The 23,357-nt window shown below is 34.3% G+C and overlaps 1 protein-coding gene across 1 annotated transcript in view; it reads left to right on the forward strand.

Annotated features, from left to right (window-relative positions):
* Window positions 1–23,357, forward strand: part of CCDC7 (coiled-coil domain containing 7) — a 424,140-nt gene that overhangs the window by 377,744 nt on the left and 23,039 nt on the right. The window contains exons 35-42 of the mRNA XM_055092614.2: window positions 4,465–4,548; window positions 14,905–14,988; window positions 15,205–15,288; window positions 15,526–15,609; window positions 16,025–16,108; window positions 17,483–17,566; window positions 18,245–18,367; window positions 21,454–21,579. Of these exons, the coding sequence (XP_054948589.1) occupies window positions 4,465–4,548; window positions 14,905–14,988; window positions 15,205–15,288; window positions 15,526–15,609; window positions 16,025–16,108; window positions 17,483–17,566; window positions 18,245–18,367; window positions 21,454–21,579 (753 nt within the window). The remainder of the gene's footprint in view (window positions 1–4,464; window positions 4,549–14,904; window positions 14,989–15,204; window positions 15,289–15,525; window positions 15,610–16,024; window positions 16,109–17,482; window positions 17,567–18,244; window positions 18,368–21,453; window positions 21,580–23,357) is intronic.

Genomic DNA, 23,357 nt, shown 5'->3' on the forward strand with positions numbered 1-23,357 from the left:
CTAAAAAGCCCAATTTTAGCAAAATATGATAGACATGCAAAAAAGAAAAAAAAAGCAGGAAGATGTGTCCCATACATAGGAAAAAAGCAACAGAAACTTTTTATGAGGATGCCAAATGTTTGGTATAGCAGGGAGCAACTACAAAATAATTCTTATAAATATTTAAAAGAATTCGTAAAATCTATGCTTAAGCATGAAAGGAAGATATGATGAGAATGTCTCACCGAATAGAGAATATTAACAAAAAGATTAAAAGTATTTTGATTTATGATTGAACATATTTATGGGATACAATGTGATGTTTTAGTGCATGTAAAAAGGAAATTCTAGCGTTGATAGTACAATAACTGAAGAAAAATTCACTAGAGGGGCTCAAGAGTAGTTTTAACAGAAGAAATAATCTGTAAATTTAAAGTAATAGGATTACTAGGAGGGAAAGAACAAAATAATTTAAAGAAATTATGGCTGAAATTTTGAAAAATGTTTGATGTAAAATACTAGTCCACCAATCTAAGCTCAATTAAGTCTAATTATATAAACACAATAAAATTCACAACCAGATCCCACATAGTAAAAACATTGAGAGACAAAGTGAAAACCTTGAAGTAGCAAGAGAACAACTACAGTCATGTGTTGCCTAATGATGGAAATGTGTCCTGACAAATGCATCGTTGGGTGACTTCATCATCATGCAAACATCATAGAGTATACTTACACAAACCTAGGTGGTATAGCTTTCTACATACCTAGGCTATATTGTATAGCCTATTGCTCCTAGGCTACAAACTTGTACAGCATGTTACTGGACTGAATTTTGCAGGCAATGGTAACACAAGAGTAAGCAATTCTGTATCTAAACATAGAAAAGACACAGTAAAAATACCAGATAAAAGATAAAAAGTGGTACACCTGTATAGAGCACTTACCATGAGTAGAGCTTGCAAGACTGAATGTTGCTCTGGGTGCATCAGTGAGTGAGCAGTGAGTGAATGCAAAGGTCTAGGACATTATTGTACACTACAGTAGACTTTATAAAACACTGTATGTACACTTAGGCTACATGAAATTTATTTTTAAAAATCTTTCCTTAAAAATAACCTTAGCTTACTGTAACTTTTTAACTACAAACTTTTTATTTTTTTAATTTTTGGACTCTTATAATAACATTTAACTTAAAACACACATTGTACAGTTGTACAAAAATATTTTCTTTTTCTATATCCTTATTCAATAAGCTGCTTTCTATTTAATTTTTGTATTACCTTTAAAACATTTTTGTTAAAAACTGAGACACAAACACACACATTAGCCTAGACCTACACAGAATCAGGATCATCAGTATCATCACTGTCTTCCACCTCCACGTCTTGCCCCAGTGGAAAGTCTTCAGGGAAAGTAACACACGTGAAGCTTTCATCTCCTATGATAACGATGCCTTCTTCTGGAATACGTCCTGAGGGACCTGTCTGAGGCTGTTCTACAGTTAATGTTTTTTGTAAGTAGAAGTATGCATACTCAAATAAAAATAAAAATGTATAGTAAATATATAAAACTAACATAGCTTTTTATTATTATCATCAAGTGTTATGTACTGTACATAATTCTATGTGCTATACTTTTATATATCTGGCAGCAGAGTAGGTTTGTTTACACCAGCATCATCACAGGTTTGTGAATAATTCATTACATTAAGATGTTAAAATGGTTACAGCATCACTACATGATAGAAATTTCCAGCTCCATTACAATCTTACGGAATCACCATCTTATATGTAGTCCAAACATCATGTTTGTATGGTTACATGAGTGTAACCATACAAAAGTTAATTCTAGTAAGATTAATAGGTGACATAGCATCAGAAACTATGGAGGCCAAGGCCAGGTGCAGTGGCTCATGCTTGTAATCCCAGCACTTTGGGAGGCCAAGGCAGGGGTGGATCACTTGAGGTCAGCGGTTCGAGACCAGTCTGGCCAACCTGGTGAAGCCCTGTCTCTACTAAAATACAAAAATTAGCTGGGCATGGTGGTGTGGGCCTGTAATCCCAGCTACTCATGAGGCTGAGGCAGGAGAATCGCTTGAACCCGGGAGGTGGAGTTTGCAGTGAGCCAAGATGACAGAGAGAGGCTCCATCTTGGGGGAAAAAAAACCAAAAATTATGGAGGCCAGAAGGCAGTAGGATGGCATTTTCAAAGGGCTGCAAGAAAAAAATATCAACCAAGAATTTTATGTTTGGCAAAATTATTTTTAAAAGTGAAACTCAAAAAGAATCTGAAATAAATAAAAATTTACAGGATTAGTTGGTATCAGGCCATGTTATTAAAAAAAACTTAAGAAAGTTCCTCAGGCTGAAAACAAGTTTCCTCACATCATAATTTTTTCAACAACAGCATTAGTGAAATAATTCTATTACATAATATTATGTAAATGCATATTTTGTTCTTTTCTTCTCTTAATTGATTTAAAATGTAATTGTGTGGTACCATATATAGATATATAAATTTGATATGTAACTGTATTTTGGGGCCTATCACATAATAGACATGTAATAGGCATGCAATATATTTGACAATAGCAGCACAAAGGAAATGGCTGGGAGCAATAGTATGCTGGAGTAAGAAAATGACAATAGATGGTAACTCAAATCCACAGGAAATAATAAAAAGAACCAGAAACTATAAACAAGAATGTTCATATAACAAACATTATAAATATGTACTTGTTCTTCTTTCTTTTCTCAGTTCTTTAAAAGGCATAAAGTTATATAGAGAAATAATTATAACAATGGTTTTAATATTTATAGGTGTAACAACAGTACAAATGTCAGGAAGAGGGAATAGAAAATATAGCAGTAATCCTTGTATAGTTTACTGGAAATTAATTAGAATAAATGTGAAGTAGATTCTAAAAATGACTGTGATGATGGTTTAACAACTGTGAATATATTAAAAATATTTGAATTAGATGCTTTACAAGGGCAAATTGTATGATATATTACCCTTTTTTTAAAAAAAAAAAAAGAAAGCTCAATAAAATCCATGTGTAACAGTTTCAAAAAGAGATGTAAAGTACTGGGAGGATGTTACGAAGAAGGAAAATTGTGAATCTTACTGAATTATATTTCTCTAGCACATAATTTTGTATTCTTAGTGCTTAAACCTATCTGTCCTCAAATACTCATTACTGATCTAAGAAACTTTTGCTTATCTAACTCAAATGAATTAGTACTCCTTGCTTATACCAGTTAGGGAAATAACTAAAGAGGTTAAAATATGTCTGCTAATGTTCCCCAGGTTTTTGTTGTTGTTGTTGTTGCTGTAGGTCATCATTTTCACGAAATATTTTAATCAAATTAATAACTTATTCTGTCAATCTGATGTATCCTTTCATTTTGGAGATAATGCCCTAAATTGTTCCTATTTCTATACAGATTGTAATGGTGGTACATATGGGATGTACCAATGGGTCATTTGCAGCTTTAAAATTTATTCATGGACTCAACCATTTCTCCAGAGCAAAACTTCTACTCTATGATGTCTGGGTCACTGCAGTTTTCACACTACAGACACATGCTCTGCTAAGACCCAATTTCACCCACAAAACTTGAGGCCCGGTAGATGGCAAAGCTTCATAAATCCAGATTATTTGATTTTTAATATGAATTCCCTTTATTAATTTTGATTTCATTTTTCTGTCATTGACCCTAGCAGTTGTTTCAAAAGCAAGCAAAAAGTTCAAATCATATCAAAACTCAAAGGGAAAGGGATCCAAACTCAGTGCTGATAGGAATGCAAAATTACCCATTTCTTCCTCCCCATCTACAAAGTCTACATTCTAAATGGACCTGAGAGGGCACATTCTACCAGTCCACAATAATCACTGCTGTCACATAATTTGTAGTTACATAACATAAAAAGGGGCTAAAATATTCTTAGAAGAATCAGAGAATTTCTCCCTGATGGTTAACTTTCTGTGACTATAAAGACCATAGTTCACAAGTTGACTTGTGAATAAAATTATATTCCACCTCACCAGGTATATCCATACCTGGTGTATGGATATGCTTGTATGAAGTATGAATGTGTTTAAAAATTATATTCTTATCATAAACTCTCTAGGATAATTTCAGTTTGGAGAAGAGGCAGCATTGTATGGAAGAAAGCACTGGTTAAGGAGTAACAAACATCTATTTCTGTATAAGTTTTATAGTTAACTGTATATCTGATTTTGTTCAAATCACTAAACTTCTCTAGGCTTATATGATTGCTAAGAATGCTTCCAATTCTAAGGCTTTGTAATTCTGCAGTCCAGGGCTTTTTTTTTTACTAATTCATCTTCTTTAATGACTGATGCTAATTAAGTTATTACTATTCATACATACAAATATACTATCACATACACACAGCACGGACATATGTTACAATTTACCTTTCAAAGCGTTTTGAAAATCTGTTTTATTTTTATAGAGACTGTCTTAAAACACTTGAAAGGTGTTAATGGAAAAGATATAATAAAGCATCTAATCAACATACAGTCAAATAGTCATGCAGGTAAGAACAAGAATTTTTCAAGTCTCCTGTTAATGGCTTATTTAGCTCTGAAGTTAAATATGGATCTTTGATGACAACTGTAGCTGTAAGTTATCATTACATGCGAAAATATCTTCATGAATTTCCTCCTGTAATTTGTGGAACTCTAGTATTTGCTATCAATGGAACATTAGTTAGATATGATTAGTTTTAGAACTCATTTACTGGTAAAGTAATCCATAAAAATGCAAGGCTGTTGTGACCTAAATATGTGCTTGATGCTATTATTTCAAATGCTATACTTTAATTCAATGCTGAGTTCAGGTCCTGAATATCTCTGATAAAATTTTCTGTCTCAATTATCTGTCTAAAAGTCTCCCACTATTATTGTGTTGGAGCCTAAGTCTCTTTGAAGGTCTCTAAGAACTTGCTTTATGAATTTGTGTGCTGATGTGTTAGATGCTTATATTTAGGATACTTAGATCTTCTGGTTGAATTGAACCTTTACCCTTATGTAATGCAGCACTATTCACAATAGCAAAGACATGAAATCAACCCAAATGCCCATCAGTAATAGACTAGATAAAGAAAAGTTGGTACATATACACCATAGAATACAATGCAGACATAAAAAAGAAACAAGATCATGTCTTTTGCAAGGACATGGATGGAGCTGGAGGCTATTATCCTTAGCAAACTAACACAGGAATAGTAAACCAAATACTGCATGTCCTCACCTATAAATGGGAGCTAAATGATGAGAGCATATGGACACATGGAGGGGAACAACGAACACTGGGGCCTTTTGCAGAGTGGAGGATGAAAGAGGGACAGGATCAGGAAAAATAACTAATGGGTACTAGGCTTAATACTTGGGTGATGAAATAATCTGTACAACAAACCCCCATGACACAAGTTTACCTATGTAACAAACTTACACTTGTACCCTGAACTTAAAATGAAAGTTGAAAAAAATGAAAACAAATGCTGTACTTATCATTTTATATTTCTGGCTTAGAGAGGAAAGTTGCCTTAAATTTGTAAAAGCATGCAGACTAACTTGTGAATGTGATAAGAAGAGGAGTATAACAGTCATTTTATTGGTTACCCATTCTCTCTATTTGATAAAAATGTCAGGTAAATTTACAATATCTCAGCTACAGTAAAGTTATTCAGTTGTGTTCCACAATTCAGTGATTACACAACTAAATTTAGTTCTGGAATAACAGTGTTAGGCATCTTTTTCCTTGATCTTTGGTGAGATACTGAAAGAGGCAGGGAGCTTAACAGAGAAATACGGGAAAGAGGCCATTAAAGAGAGCCCCCTGAAACCACTGTCATTCAAAAGTGGCAGTGTGCATACCAAAAGCAGTGCTCCCAGAGGAACAATATTAGAATCTTCTTGTTGTGGAGAAAGATAATGTAGTAAAAGAGTCAAAAGAAATCACTAAAAAGCAAACAGCAAGTTTTAAAATATGATGAGTAAATCAATATCTAGATTTTTCTACAATATCATCCAAAATATCCAAAATATCCAGTTTTTATTCTAAAATTCTAGTTCTAGATCCTTGAGGAATCACCACACTGACTTCCACAATGGTTGAACTAGTTTACGGTCCCACCAGCAGTGTAAAAGTGTTCCTATTTCTCCACATCCTCTCCAGCACCTGTTGTTTCCTGACTTCAATGATTACCATTCTAACTGGTGTGAGATGGTATCTCATTGTGATTTTGATTTGCATTTCTCTGATGGCCAGTGATGATGAGCATTTTTTCATGTGTCTTTTGGCTGCATAAATGTCTTCTTTTGAGAAGTGTCTGTTCATATCCTTCACCCACTTTTTGATCGGGTTGTTTTTTTCTTGTAAATTTGTTTGAGTTCATTGTATGTTGGTTGTCTGTTTACTCTGTTAGACTTGGCAAAGACTACAAAGCAGTTATTATAAATAGGTTCAGATATTTAACAAATGGTGCTGGGAAAACTGGCTAGCCATATGTAGAAAGCTGAAACTGGATCCCTTCCTTACACCTTATACAAAAATTAATTCAAGATGGATTAAAGACTTACATGGTAGACCTAAAACCATAAAAACCCTAGAAGAAAACCTAGGCAATACCATTCAAGACATAGGCATGGGTAAGGACTTCATGTCTAAAACACCAAAAGCAATGGCAACAAAAGCCAAAATTGACAAACGGGATCTAATTAAACTAAAGAGCTTCTGCACAGCAAAAGAAACTACTATCAGAGTGAACAGGCAACCTACAGAATGGAGGAAAATTTTTGCAATCTACTCATCTGACAAAGGGCTAATGTCCAGAATCTACAAAGAACGCAAACAAATTTACAAGAAAAAAACAAACAGCCCCATCGAAAAGTGGGCAAAGGATGTGAACAGACACTTCTCAAAAGAAGACATTTATGCAGCCAAAAGACACATGAAAAAATGCTCATCATCACTGGCCATCAGAGAAATGCAAATCAAAACCACAATGAGATACCATCTCACACCAGTTAGAATGGCGATCATTAAAAAGTCAGGAAACAACAGGTACTGGAGAGGATGTGGAGAAATAGGAACACTTTTACACTGCTGGTGGGACCGTAAAGTAGTTCAACCATTGTGGAAGACAGTGTGGTGATTCCTCAGGGATCTAGAACTAGAAATACCATTTGACCCAGCCATCCCATTACTGGGTATATACCCAAAGGATTATAAAACAAGCTGCTATAAAGACACATGCACACGTATGTTTATTGCGGCACTATTCACAACAGCAAAGACTTGGAACCATCCCAAATGTCCAACAATGATAGACTGGATTAAGAAAATGTGGCACATATACACCATGGAATACCATGCAGCCATAAAAAATGATGAGTTCATGTCCTTTGTAGGGACGTGGATGAAGCTGGAAACCATCATTCTCAGCAAACTATCACAAGGACAAAGTACCAAACGCTGCATGTTCTCACTCATAGGTGGGAATTGAACAATGAGAACACGTGGACACAGGAAGGGGAACATCACACACTGGGGCTTGTTGTGGGGTGGGGGGAGGGGGGAGGGATAGCATTAGGACATATACCTAATGTAAATGATGAGTTAATGGGTGCAGCACACCAACATGGCGCATGTATACATATGTAACAAACTTGCACGTTGTGCACATGTACCTTAGAACTTAAAGTATAATACAAATATGCATATAAAAATAATAAAAATAAATAGGTTCAGAGAATTCAAGGAAACCATAATTAAAGCATAAAGGGGGTATGGTGACAATAAGCCCAGATTGCCAGAACAAAATACTGCACTGGGTGCCTTAAACATCAGAAATTGATTTTCTCACAGTTCTGAACACTAAAACTTCAAAATCAAAGTGCTGCCAAGGTTGATTTCTGGTGATGCCTCTCTTCCTGGTTCAAGGACACACTTAGAGAAATGCTAAGTGCACTGGGAAGTCTCCATAATAGAACTGAACAAGCAGAAGAAAGAACTTCAGAGCTCGATGACAAGGGTTTTGAATTAATCCATCAAACACAAAGAAACAAGAATTTTCAAAAATGAACAAAGACTCCAAGAAGTTTGGGACTATGTTAAATGTTCAAACCTGAGAATAATTGGAGTTCCTGAGAAGAAGAGAAATCTAAAAGTTTGGAAAACATATTTGTGAGAATAATCAAGAAAAACTTCTCCAACCTTGCTAGAGATATAGACATCCAAACACAAGAAGCTCAAAGAACACCTGGGAAATTCATCATAAAAAGATCATCATGTAGGCCTATAGTAATCAGGTTATCTAAAGTCAAGATAAAGTAAAGAATCTTAAGAGCTGTGAGGCAAAAGCATAAGGTAACCTATAAAGGAAAACCTGTCAGATTAACAGCAGGCTTCTCAGCAGAAGCCCTACATGTTAGAAGGAATTGGGGTCCTATTTTTAGCCTCCTTAAATAAAACAATTATCAGCCAAAAATTTTGTATCCAGTGAAATTGAGCTTCATAAAGGAAGGAAAGATACAGTCTTTTCCAGACAAGCAAATGCTGACATAATTTGCCACTACCTAGCCAGTACTATAAGAACTGCTAAAAGGAGCTCTAAATCTTGAAACAAACCCTCAAAATACACCAAAATAGAACCTCCTTAAAACATAAATCTCACAGGACCCCTATAACATTAATACAGTGGGGAGAAAAAAAGGTATTCAGGCTACAAATGGTAAGATGAATGGAATAGTACCTCACATCTCAATACTAACATTGAATATAAGTGACCTAAATGCTGCACTTAAAAGCAGCAAAAGTGACTAAATGCTGCACAGAATGGCAGAATAGATAAGAATAGATACAGAACTGCAGAATAGATAAGAAAAACCTAGTTTCTGCTGTCTTCAGGAGACTCAGCACATAAAGACTCACATAAACTTAAGGTAAAGGTGTGGAAAAAGATGTCCTGTGCAAATGGACATCAAAAGCAAGCAGAAGTAGCTGTTCTTATATTAGACAAAACAAACCTTAAACCAACAGCGGTTAAAAATGACAAAGAGGGACATTATAGAATGATAAAAGGGCTAGTCCAGCAGGAAAATATCACAATTCTAAATGTATATGCACCTAACACTGGAAATGCCAAGTTTATAAAACAATTACTACTAGACCTAAGAAATGAGATGACACAATAATAGTGGGGGACTTTAATACTCCACTGACAGCACTAGACAAATCATCAAGGCAGAAAGTCAACAAAGAAACAATGAACTTGAACTCTACCCTACAACAAATGGACTTAACAGATATCTACAGAACATTCTACTCAACAACTGCAGAATATACATTCTATTCATCAGCACATGGAACATTCTCCAAGATAGACCATATGACAGGCCACAAAACAAGTCTCAGTAAATTTAAGAAAATCAAAATTATATCAAGTACTCTCTCAGGCCACAGTGGAATAAAATTGGAAATCAACTCCAAAAGGAACCCTAAAAATCATGCAAATACATGGAAATTAAATAACCTGCTCCAGAATGATCATTGGGTCAACAATGAAATCAAGATGGAAATTTAAAAATTCTTTGAACTGAACAATAATAGTGACACAACCTATCAAAACCTCTGGGATACAGCAAAAGCATTGCTAAGAGGAACTGTTCATAGCATTAAATGCCTAAATCAAAGAGTCTGAAAGAGCACAAATAGACAATCTAAGGTCACACCTCACGGAACTGGAGAAACAAGAACAATCCAAACCCAAACCCAGCAGAAGAAAAGAAATAACAAAGATCAGAGCAGATCTAAACAAGAATGAAACAAAAAAATGCAAAAGATAAATGAAACAAAAAGCTGGTTATTTGAAAAGATAAATAAAATTGATAGACCATTAGCAAGATTAACCAAGGAAAGAAGAGAGAAGATCCAAATAAGCTCAATTAGAAATGAAACAGGAGTTATTACAACTTATACCACAGAAATATAAAACATTATTCAAGGCTACTCTGAACACATTTACCCATATAAACTAGAAAACCTAGAGGAGATGAATAAATTCCTGGAAATATACAATCCCCCTAGATTAAACCAGGAAGGTATAGAATCTCTGAACAGACCAATAACAAGCAGCAAGATTGAAATGGTAATTTAAAAATTGCCAACAACAAAAAAAGTTCAGGACCAAAGGGATTCACGGCTGTACTATCTGACATTCAAAGAAGAATTGGTACCAATCCTACTGAGGTGATTCCAAAAGATACAGAAAGAGGGAATCCTCCCTAAATCATTCTATGAAGCCAGTATCACCCTAATACCAAAACCAGGGAAGGACATAACAAAAAAAGAAAACTACAGACCAATATCCCTGATGAACATAGATGAAAAAATCCTCAACAAAATACTACCAAACCAAATCCAAGAGCATATCAAAAAGATAATCCACCATGATCTAGTGGGTTTCATAACAGGTATGCAGGGATGGTTTAACATATGCAAGTCAGTAAATGTGATACACCACATAAACAGAATTAAAAACAACAATCACATGATATCTCAATAGATGCAGAAGAAGCACTTGACAGAATCCAGCATCGCTTTATGATTAAAACCCTCAGCAAAATCGGCATAAAAGGAACATAACATAAGGTAATAAAAGCTATCTATGACAAACCAACAGCCAACATTACACTGAACGGGTTTTGAAAGCATTCCCCCTGAAAACTGGAACAAGACAAGGATGCCTACTCTCACCACTTCTGTTCAACATAGTACTGGAAGTCCTAGCCAGAGCAATCAGACAAGGAAAAGAAATAAAGGGCATCCAAATTGGTAAAGAGGAAATCAAACTGTAACTGTTTGCTGATGATATGATCATATACCTAGGAAGCACTAAAGACTCATCCAAAAAGCTCCCAGAACTCGTAAATGAATTCAGCAAAGTTTCAGGATACAAACTTAATATACACAAATCAGTAGTGCTGCTGTACACCAACAGCGACCAAGCTGAGAATCAAATCAAGAACTCAACTCCTTTCACAATAGCTGCCAAAACAAACAAACAAAAAACAAAAAAAGGTAGGAATATACTTAACCAAGGACGTGAAAGACCTCTACAAGGAAAACTACAAAACACTGCTGAAGGAAATCCTAGACGACACAAACAAATGACCATATTGCCAAAAGCAATCTACAAATTCAATGCAATTCCCATCAAAATACCAACATCATTCTTCACAGAACTAGAAAAAGCAATCCTAAAATTCATATGGAACCAAAAAAAGCCCACATAGCCAAAGCAAGACTAAGCAAAAAGAATAAATCTGAAGGGATCACATTACCGACTTCAAACTATAAGGCCATAGTCACCAAAACAGCATGGTACTGGTATAAAAATACACACATAGACCAATGGAACAGAATAGAGAACCCAGAAATAAAGCCAAATACTTACAGCTGACAGATCTTCGACAAAACAAACAAAAACACGAAGTGGGGAAAGGACACTGTATTCAACGAATGTTGCTGGGGTAATTGTCAAGCCACATGTAGAAGAATGAAACTGGATCCTCATCTCTCTATGCAAAAATCAACTCAAGATGGATCAAAGATAAATCTAAGACTTGAAATCATAAGCTTCTAGAAGATAACATTGGAAAAACCCTTCTAGACATTAGCTTAAGCAAAGACTTCATGACAAAGAACCCAAAAGCAAATGCAACAAAAACAAAGATAAATAGATGGGACTTAATTAAATTAAAAAGCTTCTGCACAGCAAAAGAAATTATCAGCAGAGTTAACAGACAACCCTCAGAGTGGCAGAAAATCTTCACAATCTATATATCCGACAAAGGACTAATATCCAGAATCTACAAAGAACTCAAATCAGCAAGAAAAAAAAATCCCATCAAAAAGTGGGCTAAGGACATGAATAGACAATTCTCAAAAGAAGATATACAAATGGCCAACAAGCATATGGAAAAATGCTCAACATCACTCATTATCAGGGATATGCAAATAAAAACCATAATGCGATACCATCTCATTCCTGCAAGAATGGCCATCATCAAAAAATAAAAAAATAACAGATGTTGGCATGGATGCAGTGAAAAGGAAACATTTTTACACTGTTGGTGGGAATGTAAACTAGTACAACCGCTGTGGAAAACAGTGTGGAAAGTCCTTAAAGAACTAAAAGTAGATCTACCCTTTGATCCAGCAATCCCACTTCTAGGTATCTACCCAGAGGAAAGGAAATCATTATACAAAAATATACTTGCACACATATGTTTATAGCAGTACTATTTGCCATTGCAAAAATATGGAATCAGCCCAAATGCCCATCAATCAATGAATGGATAAAGAAAATGTGGTGTGTATATACTATGGAATACTACTCAGCCATAAAAAGGAACAAAATAATGGCATTTGCAGCAACCTGAATGGAATTGGAGACTATTATTATAAGTGAACTAACTCTGGAATGGAAAACCAAACGTTGTATGTTCTCACTCATGTGGGAGCTAAGCTATGAGGATGCAAAGGCATAAGAATGGTATGTTGGACTTTGGGGACTTGGGGAAAGAGTAGGGGGTGGCAAGGGACAAAAGACTATGCATTGGGTACAGTGTACACTGCTCAGGTGATGGGTGCCCCAAAATCTCACAAATCACCACTAAAGAACTTAATCATGAAACCAAACACCACCTGTTCCCCAAAAACCTATTGAAATAAAAAAATAAATTTTTTAAAAAAATTTAAAAAATAAAATAACACTGGACAGTAACTCAAATCCACCGGAACAAATGCAAAAAAATATATAAATAAGAAGGTTAGTATAGTAAACACTAAAAATATGTACTTGCTCTTCTTTCTTAGCTTAATTAAAAGGCACAGTATTATATAAATAATTAATCATAACAACAATTATAACAATGTCTTTTATATATAGTAGTAATATACATAATAGTAGTGCAAAAATGTTGAAGAAGGAATAATGCTATATGGGAGTAATATTTCTGTACTTCACTGGAATTTGATTAGTATAAACTCAAGTAGAATCTAAAATTGACTGTGATCAGAGCTACACAAATATGTGAACATCTTAAAAAACATTGAATCGAACACTTTACATAGGCATATAGCATGGTATGTTATTTATTTTGTAAAAATATCTCAGTGAATTCCAGGCAGGATCATATTTAAAAAGAATTAAAGCAATGAGAGGATACTGTGAGGGAGGAAACATGAATGTTACTAGATTGTAAATTACTTTAGCACATAGATTCTCTTCCTAAATGCTTAACCTTATCTCCCCTAAAATGCTCTTCTTGTTGCCTCTCTGCTTATCTAAGAATCTTTGCATACTCACTTGAAATGAACCATTCCTTCTTATGTGTGCTAGTTGGAGTAATAATCGGAGAGGCTATATGACTGCTCATATTCCCTATTTTTATGTTTCTATAGATGTGCTTATGTTCACAAAATATAGCTGTGTACTTATGGAAAATATATTCTTATGTGTCTCGGTTCATTTTGGTAATGATGCCTCAGCTGGTCCATACTTTGGTTTAGATTTCACTGGTGGTATATTTGGGCTTCAAATGTTACACTGTAATACTTAACATTTATTCAAGAGCTCAGACATTTCTTCAGAGCAAAACTTCCACTCTATGGTATCTGGGTCATTATAGGTTTCCAACTTTAGTTATATAGTCTGCTATAAACAACTTTCTCTCACAAAATATTAGGTTCACCAGTTGACCCAAGTCACCCATTCTAATTGTCCCTGTTCAATATGAACTCTCCTTTCATAACTTTCATGTATTTTTCCTGTTATATGACCTAGTCAGTAGTTTTCAAATGAAGCAAAAAATTCAAATCACATAAAAACTCCAGTGGAAAGGAATGCAGTCTCAATGCTTATGCTGCTACAAGTTTACTTACTTCATCCTCCCTAGGTACAAAGTCTACAAACTCAAGAAGATATGAAAGTCACATTTTCATATTCCACAAAATATCTAATTATTTTTCTACATTATTGATACATACTTGATTTATAGTTACAAATCTTAGAAATGACATGAAGTCTTTATGAACAAATCGAAGTACTTTGCCCCACAATAACTCTCTGTGACTGTGGAGACCATGGTTTGCAAATTGACCTATTTTTAAAAATGTTATGTTTTATCTCACCAGGTACATCCCACAGTAGATAGTGCTCTTGGTGTAAATTTAAGGTTATATTATCATCATAAACTTTCTAAGATAATTTTAGTTTGCATAAGAGATGCATTATATGGTAAAGTCAGTGGTTAAGGAATTATAAAGTGTCAGTTTGTACATCAATTTTGTCATTATCTTGATGTGGTCTTGTTCAAATCATGAAGCATCTCTGAACTTCAATATAATAGGCTTATATGATTTCTAATAGCCCTTCGAATTCTGTTTTGTGATGCTTACTGCAATAAGACATGTTGTGACTCTTCTACTATAATAATAAAAACTCACATGTGCACTACACATGCACACACACACATAAAATGTTTACCTTATAAAATACATTGAAATCTGCTTTATTTCTATAGAGACTAATAAGGAACTCTTAGCAGATGCTATTGGAAGAGGTATAATAAAGGGGTCAATTAAAACACAATTTAAATGTCACCAAGGTAAAAAAAATTTTTTTCAAGACTAATATTTATGGTTTATTCATATTCCTGGAGTTAAATTAAGTATGAACCTTTAATGACAATAGTACCAATATGTTAGTATTATATAGGTGAAATTCTAAATGAATATCCTCCTATAATTAAACACATACACATACTCAGATATGGTAATGTTTACCTTTCAAAATATATTGATATCTGTTTTATTTATATAGAGACTGATAAGGAACACTTAGCAGATGATACTGGAAGAGGTATAATAAAGGGATCAATCAATGCACAACTAAAGGGTCACCAAAGTAAGAAAAAGAATTTTTCACATCTAATATTTATGGCTGATTGATATTCCCTGGGTTAAATTAAGTATAGACCTTTAATAACAAAACTACCTATATTATAGTGTTACATAAGTAAAATTATTCATGAATATCCTCCTATAATTAAACACACAAACACACACAAGTATGGTAATGATAATCTTACAAAATATACTGAAATCTGTTTTATTTCTATAGAGACTGATAAGAACTTCTTTGCCTATGCTACTGGAAGAGGTCTTATGAAGGAGTCAACCACGACACAATTAAAAAGGCACCCAGGTAAGAAAAAACAATTTCAAGACTAATATTTATGGTTTATTTATATTCCTGGAGTTAAGTGTGGACATTTAATGGCAATAGTACCTATATGTTGGTATACACAGGTAAAATTCTTCATGAATACCCTTCCATAATTAAACACACACACACACACACACACACACACACACAGATACACACAGAGGTATGGTAATGTTTACCTTATAAAATATATTGAAATCTGTTTTATTTCAATAGAGACTGATAAGGAATTCTTGGCAGATGCTATTGGAAGAGGTATAATAATAGGGCCAATCACTATACAACTGAAGAGTCACCGAGGTAAGAGAAAGAATTTTTCAAGTCTAATATTTAGGCTTATTTATATTCCCTGAGTTAAATTAAGTATAGACCTTTAATGACAACAGTACTTGTATCATAGTACTTTCCATAGCAAAAGATGCTATTGGAAGACATATAATAAAGGGACTATCAATGCACAATTAAAGAGTCACCAGGGTAAGAAAAAGAATTTTTGAGTCTAATATTTGTGACCTATTTATGTTCCCTGAGTTAAGTATAGACCTTTAATGACAACAGTGTCTACATGTTATTATTACATAGGTACCTATATCATAGTGTTACATTGGTGAAATTCTTCATGAATATCCTTCTATAATTAGTTAAACACACACGTATACACATGTATGGTAATGTTTACCTTATAAAGTATTTTGAAATCTGTTTAATTCTATAGAGACTGATAAAGAACTCTTAAAAGATGCTATTGGAAGAGATATAATAAAGGGACCAATCAGTGCACAATTAAAGAGTCACCAGGGTAAGAAAAAGAATTTTTGAGTCTAATATTTGTGACCTATTTATGTTCCCTGAGTTAAACTAAGTATAGACATTTAATGACAATAGTGCCTACATGTTAGTGTTACATAGGTAAAATTCATCATGAATATCCTTTAATTAAGCTCTAGCATTTACTATCAGTGGAACATTAGCATATTATTGGTTTTAAAACTCATCCATTTGAAAAGTAATGCATAAAAATTCAGTGTTACAGTTACCTTAGAGTAGTCTCAGTGTAGGCATTTCCAAAGCTATTCTACTTACTTTTGTTTCTGAAAAGTGGTATTTAATTAGCAAAAGCAGAAAGGCAAAAGCACAAAGGCTAGCTGAAGACTGCGATGACAAGAGGAGTATAACACATAATTATTTCACTGGTTATCCATTCCCTCTATTTGATAAAAATGTCAGGCAAATTTATAAAATCTCACCTGCAATACAGTACTTTATTTGTGTTACATAATTCAGAGATTACATTACTGGCTTTCATCTTGGTGTAAGGGTTTTATGTAGTTATACAATTTTCTTTATCTCTGGTGTGATACAAAAAGAGGCAGACAGCTTAACAGAGAAATAAGGTAAAGAGACACATTCGAAGCCGGCCCTCTAAAACCAATGTTATCCAAGGTACTGGATGCATGTTCAAGGCTCTGCCCCTTGGAGAGCAGCAGTAGCACTTCACACTACAGGCAAGAGACTTTAGTACAATAGCCCAGTCACATCGCTATGCAAATAAATAAGGAGAGAACAATGACAAGCCCCAGATAGAGGAGGAGGAAATCAGTACCTGGAGATGCTACAATATACTATGGAAACTGTCAAATCTTGAGCAAAAATTATTAACATGCAAAGAAACAGTGAAGTGTGGCCTACACCAAGGAAAAGGGCATGCCACAATAACTGTTTATGAGAGTCCCAGGTGTTGGAACTAGCCAACGAAACCTCAAAGCACTTATTATAAGTGTGTTCTTAGAGTTAAAGGAAATTATTCTTAAGGAAGAAAAGGAAGGTAACAGAGATATCAGCAAATAATATAGAAATTTCAAAAGACAACACGGCAAAACCCTGTCTCTACAAAAAATACAAAAATTAGCCAGGCATGGTGGTGCACACCTGTAGTCCCAGCTACTTGGAGAGGCCAAGGCGGGGGACCACTTGAGCCCAGGAGGTTGAAACTGCAGTCAGCCATGTTCACACCTCTGCACTCCAGCCTGAGTGACAGAACAAGATCCTGTCTCTAAAAAAAAAAAAGGAAAAGAAAAGAAAAAGAAATTTCAAAAGAAAAAAGAACTAAAATACATATGTAACATAAATGGTTACCTTACAAAGTGTTTTGAAATGTGTTTTATGTCTATAGAGACTGATGTAGAACCCTTGACAAATGCCATTGGTTCAAGTAAAACAATTGGTGAGATAAAGACACAACTAAGGACTCACTATGGTAAGAATAATAATTTTAAGTCTAATATTTACAGTTTATCTTCTCTGGGGTTTAAGTATGAATCTTTAATGATAACAGTACCTATATGTTAATATTTCATGGGCAAATGTCTTCATGAATTTTCTCATATAATTAGTTAAACTCTCGTATTATCAATGGGAAATTAGCTAGAAAGTTTTAAAACCTCTAGACAATGATTTTAAAAAATATGAGGTTTATAATTCTCTGTTTAAATAAATGTTTTCTACAATAATCCATGTTACTTTTATAGCAATAGAATTTATGAAAAATAAATCTAATAAAATTGGTTCAATTGGGGCAGGGGGGATCCAGTAGCTTATACATAGACTTCTGACCTCCAAAACTATCTTTCTAAGTGTATCCTTTTAAATGTAGACTATGGATCAATTATAGAAATGAACATTTGGTCAAAGTAAAATAAAGTTGGGATAAAGGTTGAAATTAAGGAAGATACTGTCACAGAATGCAGAACAAAGACAAGAAAGAGAAAATGATGAGAGACTACACAGAAATTTAAGTAATAAACAAGTGGCCATTTAATAAAATGTGGGAAGAAAAATTACCAAGGCAGAAATAAAGACAAATACGTGGAGATGGGATTAGTGTGTGAATAGTCAAGAGTATTCATGCACTTTTTCTTTTAAAATTTTATTTTAGATGTGAACTTATTTAAAAACAAAGATATGTCCGTACAACGTCAAGAAGGTATCTTTACTAGGAGAATTACACCAAGTAAATTCCCAACAAAAGTGATCAATTTATCACCCTTTGAAAATAAAGGTAAAGAATTATGTATGTAGATATGAATTCAGTATCTAATTACCTAGAATAGTTTTAAAGTATGCTTTTTCATTTACTCTTTTTGCATCTTACTTTTTTTTCAGAAATATCTTAGGAAAATTCTTACAAGCGTAAAAATAAAATGGTTTTAATTCATCCTTTTTATTGGCAGCATGATACTTCATAGTAAGAACACTTTATTCAATCATTCTACTAAAGAGCATTGACTTTTTAGGCTTGAGATTTCTTATTAAATTATACATGGATCTTTATCATTAAATGATATTTCCAAATTGCTTTCCTAAAGAGCTATTAAAATTAACATTTTCATCAGCAATCTTTAGGGAAAATTCTCTTCTGTGTGTAAGTATCTGCAATATGGATTGCTGGGTTTTTTTTTTTTCATTTATACCCATCTGAAAGTTACTAAATTATATCTCACTCTTATTTTAATTTTTTATTTTCATATTTGTTAATGTTTTACTACTCCATATCTACCCTAAAACTTAAAAAAGCATAAAACAGTAACCACTTAGGTAACTGATGATTGTCTTGGCTGGGCTAACTTATGCATTTTTGGTCAAATTATCAATTCACCTATATGTATGGCGGTTGGCTGGCTGTTGTTTGAGACAATGGTGTAGAATGGGCCCATTCAGTAAATAGAAACTTTACTGGTTGTTCAAAAAGAAAGCAAGAGGGCCCGGCGCGGTGGCTCACACATGTAATCCCAGCACTTTGGGAGGCCGAGGCAGGCAGATCACGAGGTCAAGAGATAGAGACCATCCTGGCCAACATGGTGAAACCCTGTCTCTACTAAAAATACAAAAATTAGCTGGGCATGGTGGCACGTGCCTGTAGTCCCAGCTACTTGGGAGGCTGAGGCAGGAGAATCGCTTGAATCCAGGAGGTGGAGGTTGCAGTGAGCCGAGATCACGCCACTGCACTCCAGCATGGCGAAAAAGCAAGACTCCGTCTCAAAAAAAAAAAAAAAAAAAAGAAAAGAAAAGAAAAAGAGAAAGCAAGAATGTAAAAAGTAGATGACTAAGTATAAAGTTGTTAACTTGGTAACTGAAAGTATTAAAAGAAGTCTAAGGTTACATGGAGGAAGCAATTACAGAAAGAAATTGCCATACGCAGAACTGAAGGAGACCTCTGCATAGGGTATAGATTGGTTGATGCTAGTGTCCCTGATTCTGCAGGGGGGAACTTGGATCCCTACTTCTGAAGGCGGGGGGCACTGGCCATCTACTGCTAGTTTCTAAGTGGGGAGGAATAATAAAACTGGTTCTTCAAATGGTGGAAAAAAATGCAAACTCTTTGTTGCCATGGGAGGAATTGCTACTTTTGGGATAAGGAAACAATACCAGGATGTTCTTCACAGAAACTGAAAAGAGACAGGAAGCTCTCAAAGCCCACCAGGAACAAAATGAGAAGAACAAGTCTGTCCTTTTTCCTCCAAATTTGCAGATTTCCTCTATCTAGCCTATCTTGCACGGCCTACCTTGGAGCTACTTTGCAAAGCAAAAATGTGGTCTGCAGAATCCCCAGATCCAGTATCATGAAGCAGAGTGTAGAAGGGTGGTTTGGCGGCTAAACTTAATAACTGGCCCAGGAGGTGACTTGGCTGCATGTTTCTCATCATCCAGCCAACTAGCTAGGAGTCTTCAAGTTCTAAGAGCAGCATGCGGGCAAGCCTCAATGTATGAGCAGTTTTGAAGTCTCTGCTCACATTCATTTACTTTTGTCATATTCACCAAAGTCATATAACTAAGACCAGAGTTAGTATGGAAGAACATCAATACAAGTAGGCAAGAACACAGAGACCGTCACTGAAATCAATCCACCACAGTGTTCCTGCTGATTGAGAATATTCATGGCCCTCCCACATGCAAAATAGAATCAGTTCTTCCCAGGACCCCACAAATTCTTATCCAATTTTGGCATCAGTGCCAAAGACCACGATATTGTGATATATAATCATTTTCAGAGGCAGCTTCTATGATATGACTTCTTTTGATACAGAGATTTTTTTTGAAATGTCACTTGTCTCTGACAACACACACACACACACACACACGCACACACACACACACACAGAGACATGCAATGTAACAGTGGTGAGACAGGGACAGACCACAGAAGACACTCCCATTAACAAACAGCAGGGAGAAACGAAGGCAAATATGGCAGTCAATAATCCATATAGTAAGGTCACCTATTTCACCCTTCAATAGCATTATAATTTTCTCAGTAAAAACATACATGAAAAAATAAATGAACCAGGATATTGGAGGATACCAGAATGGAATGCAGGCTGGGGCAAATGGAATTGATCATTTCTAGTCTCTGTGTTCTTTATTTCTGCTTTGATCTTTATTTTTTTTTCTTCTGGTAGATTTATGCTTAGTTCTGCTTTTACTACTTCTGTGAAGTGTAATTTTAGGTTGTTTATTTGATTCTTCTTTTATGATGTAGACATTTAATGCTATAAACTTTCCTCTTAGGACTACTTTTGCCGCATCCCATGAAGTTTTTGTATGTTACGTTTTTATTTTCTTTTGTCTGTAGATATATTTAAATTTCCCTTTTTAATTTCCTTCTTGACACAGTAGTTCTTCAGGAGCATATTGTTTAATGTTTCAAAGATTTATTAAGTTTCTTTTTATTCTCCTGTTACTGATATCTAGTTGATATTTGATGTAATTTTGATCTTACATTGTTAAGACCTCTTTTGTGGCCTAACATATGATCTGTTCTGGAGAATGTTCTTTGTGCACTTGAGAAGAATGTGTATCCTGTTACTGTTGGATAGAACATTGTGTAATTGTCTGATAAATATGCTTTATCTTATGTGTAGTTCAATTCCAGTGTTTATTTATTTTCTATCTGGATGACCTGTCTCTTGTTCAATAATAGGGGATATTGAAATTTTGTTGCAGTCTATGTATCCTTTCAGTTTTTTTAAATGTTTGCTTTATATATTTAGATGCTTTGATGTTGTGTGCATATATACTGTGTGAGTATTAAAAATAATTACAAATGTCATCTATTGTATGGCTAACATATTTTCTAAATTTTTCTAGAGGAAACTTATGAGTACTCTTCACCCTATGTGACTGCACCTTCAAAAGCAATTTATAGAACATATAGGGCTGGTCCAAGCTTTTCTAAAGACATCCACCTTCCTTTACTGAATCAACTCCCTTCAGGTAATTTTTAATATTTTTAGTGTACAGTGTGATTTTTAAAATAAAGCTATAACTAAATGTAAATAACCAAGTTATGATAGCTTTAGTCATATAACAGTTTGGCAAAACATAAATGAAAGTAAATTGTGAGTTAAGTGCATCTAACATTTGTTCATTCTTAGCAATGAGTAGTGTCCCTGGCATTTCTCTTCCTCTTCTCCATTATGACTAAATTGGAGCTCCATTTCTGTTCTCCACCTTCTTGTCTTGTTGACTACTGTAGCTTTTGTGGATGACTGAGATAAACTCATTTTATAACCTCTTTCTTATATTTATGTATCCCTCTTTTATTCAACCCCAGGGAGAGCATACAATAGAAAGACAACATAAGGATAGGTGAGAAGAAAAATAAATCATATGTTTAGTTTTTCCCTTCCCTTCATTATCATCTACCTAGGCTTTTAACTCCATTAATATCTAAGAACTAAGATTCGATTCTTATCTGTCACTCCAGAGGCATCATTATATAATTATCACCCTGGTACATTTTCTACAGTTAATTGAGTTTGAATTTTTTTATTTTTTTATAAACGGAGTCTTGCTCTGTCGCCCAGGCTGGAGTGCAGTGGCATGATCTTGGCTCACTGCAACCTCTACCTTCTGGGTTCTCCTGCCTTAGCCTCCTGAGAGTTTGAACCTTTTAAAAAATGTAAATCATTTTTCTTTGATTTATTCTGTGCTCTAAAATAAATATCCATGGCACTTTCTATCCATAAAGGTTCTAAGTAAAAAATCAATAGGAAATGCAGAAAGTTGACTATTACTTTTATTTATTTTTTTACTACATGCAATATAAAAGGAAAAAGAAAACAGTAAAAAGATATTTGGGCTTGCTTCTGGAAAAGCAAATGAATGTAAGCAAAGAAAGTGAAATCCATGTTCTTTCCCAGTGAGCTAGAAGAAAAAATGGTTAGAAATTATATATGACAAAAGAGGAAAGTTTAAAATAATAAGCAAAATCCTGGGCTTCAGTGGATACAAAATAAAGTTGACAAGATAGGCTAGGACTCAAAAGGAGGGTTTCGTTGGTTGGAACTCCTAGCTTTTTATAGCTTCTCAAGCTGGGTTAGTCATTGTTCATTATATTTTAGATAAATGTAATTGATTTGGGGTTCACTTGTTACTTCATATCACCTACAACACTGCTTTTCATTAATGTATCTCCTGGTTTTTCCTATAATTTGGGTTTTTTTTTCTAAGCCCAAGTCTTTTATTTGAAGAATATACTAATTATAAGCAGTAATAATAATGCTTAAAGAAAACAAAGAGGAGAATAAAATTAATAAATGGTCTAAATAGTCTAATATCTATACTCTTGCTTTATGATTACAGAGGAATAATAATGGTCTTCTCTTATGGATTGAATGAAAACTATAATAGCATAAAATATTTTAAAATTTTTCATGAAAGCATTTGGCCTTTGAATCTAAAAATAATGGCAGATATACATTTTTCAAGCAAACACTTGCCTTAAGGAATGGAAGAATTGAATGTTTCATTTCTGTGCAAAAAATATACTGAGGAAAGTCAACATATTAATGTAAAATTTTACTAACTTTGAGAAAGTACCATTCAAATGTTTCACCTTCTGCTTTTAATGTCAGCATTTTTCCTCCAAATAAGCAGGTGTTGAAACTAGTTTTAATTATATAGTTTTGTTTTTAGCAGTGTTCAAAATATGTATCTTTACAATTGCATTTCTAGTATCTCCTCCTTAATTATAGCACTAGATTTCTCAT

This window comes from Pan paniscus, chromosome 8 (genome assembly GCF_029289425.2).
Source record: "Pan paniscus chromosome 8, NHGRI_mPanPan1-v2.0_pri, whole genome shotgun sequence".
Lineage (NCBI taxonomy): Eukaryota > Metazoa > Chordata > Mammalia > Primates > Hominidae > Pan > Pan paniscus.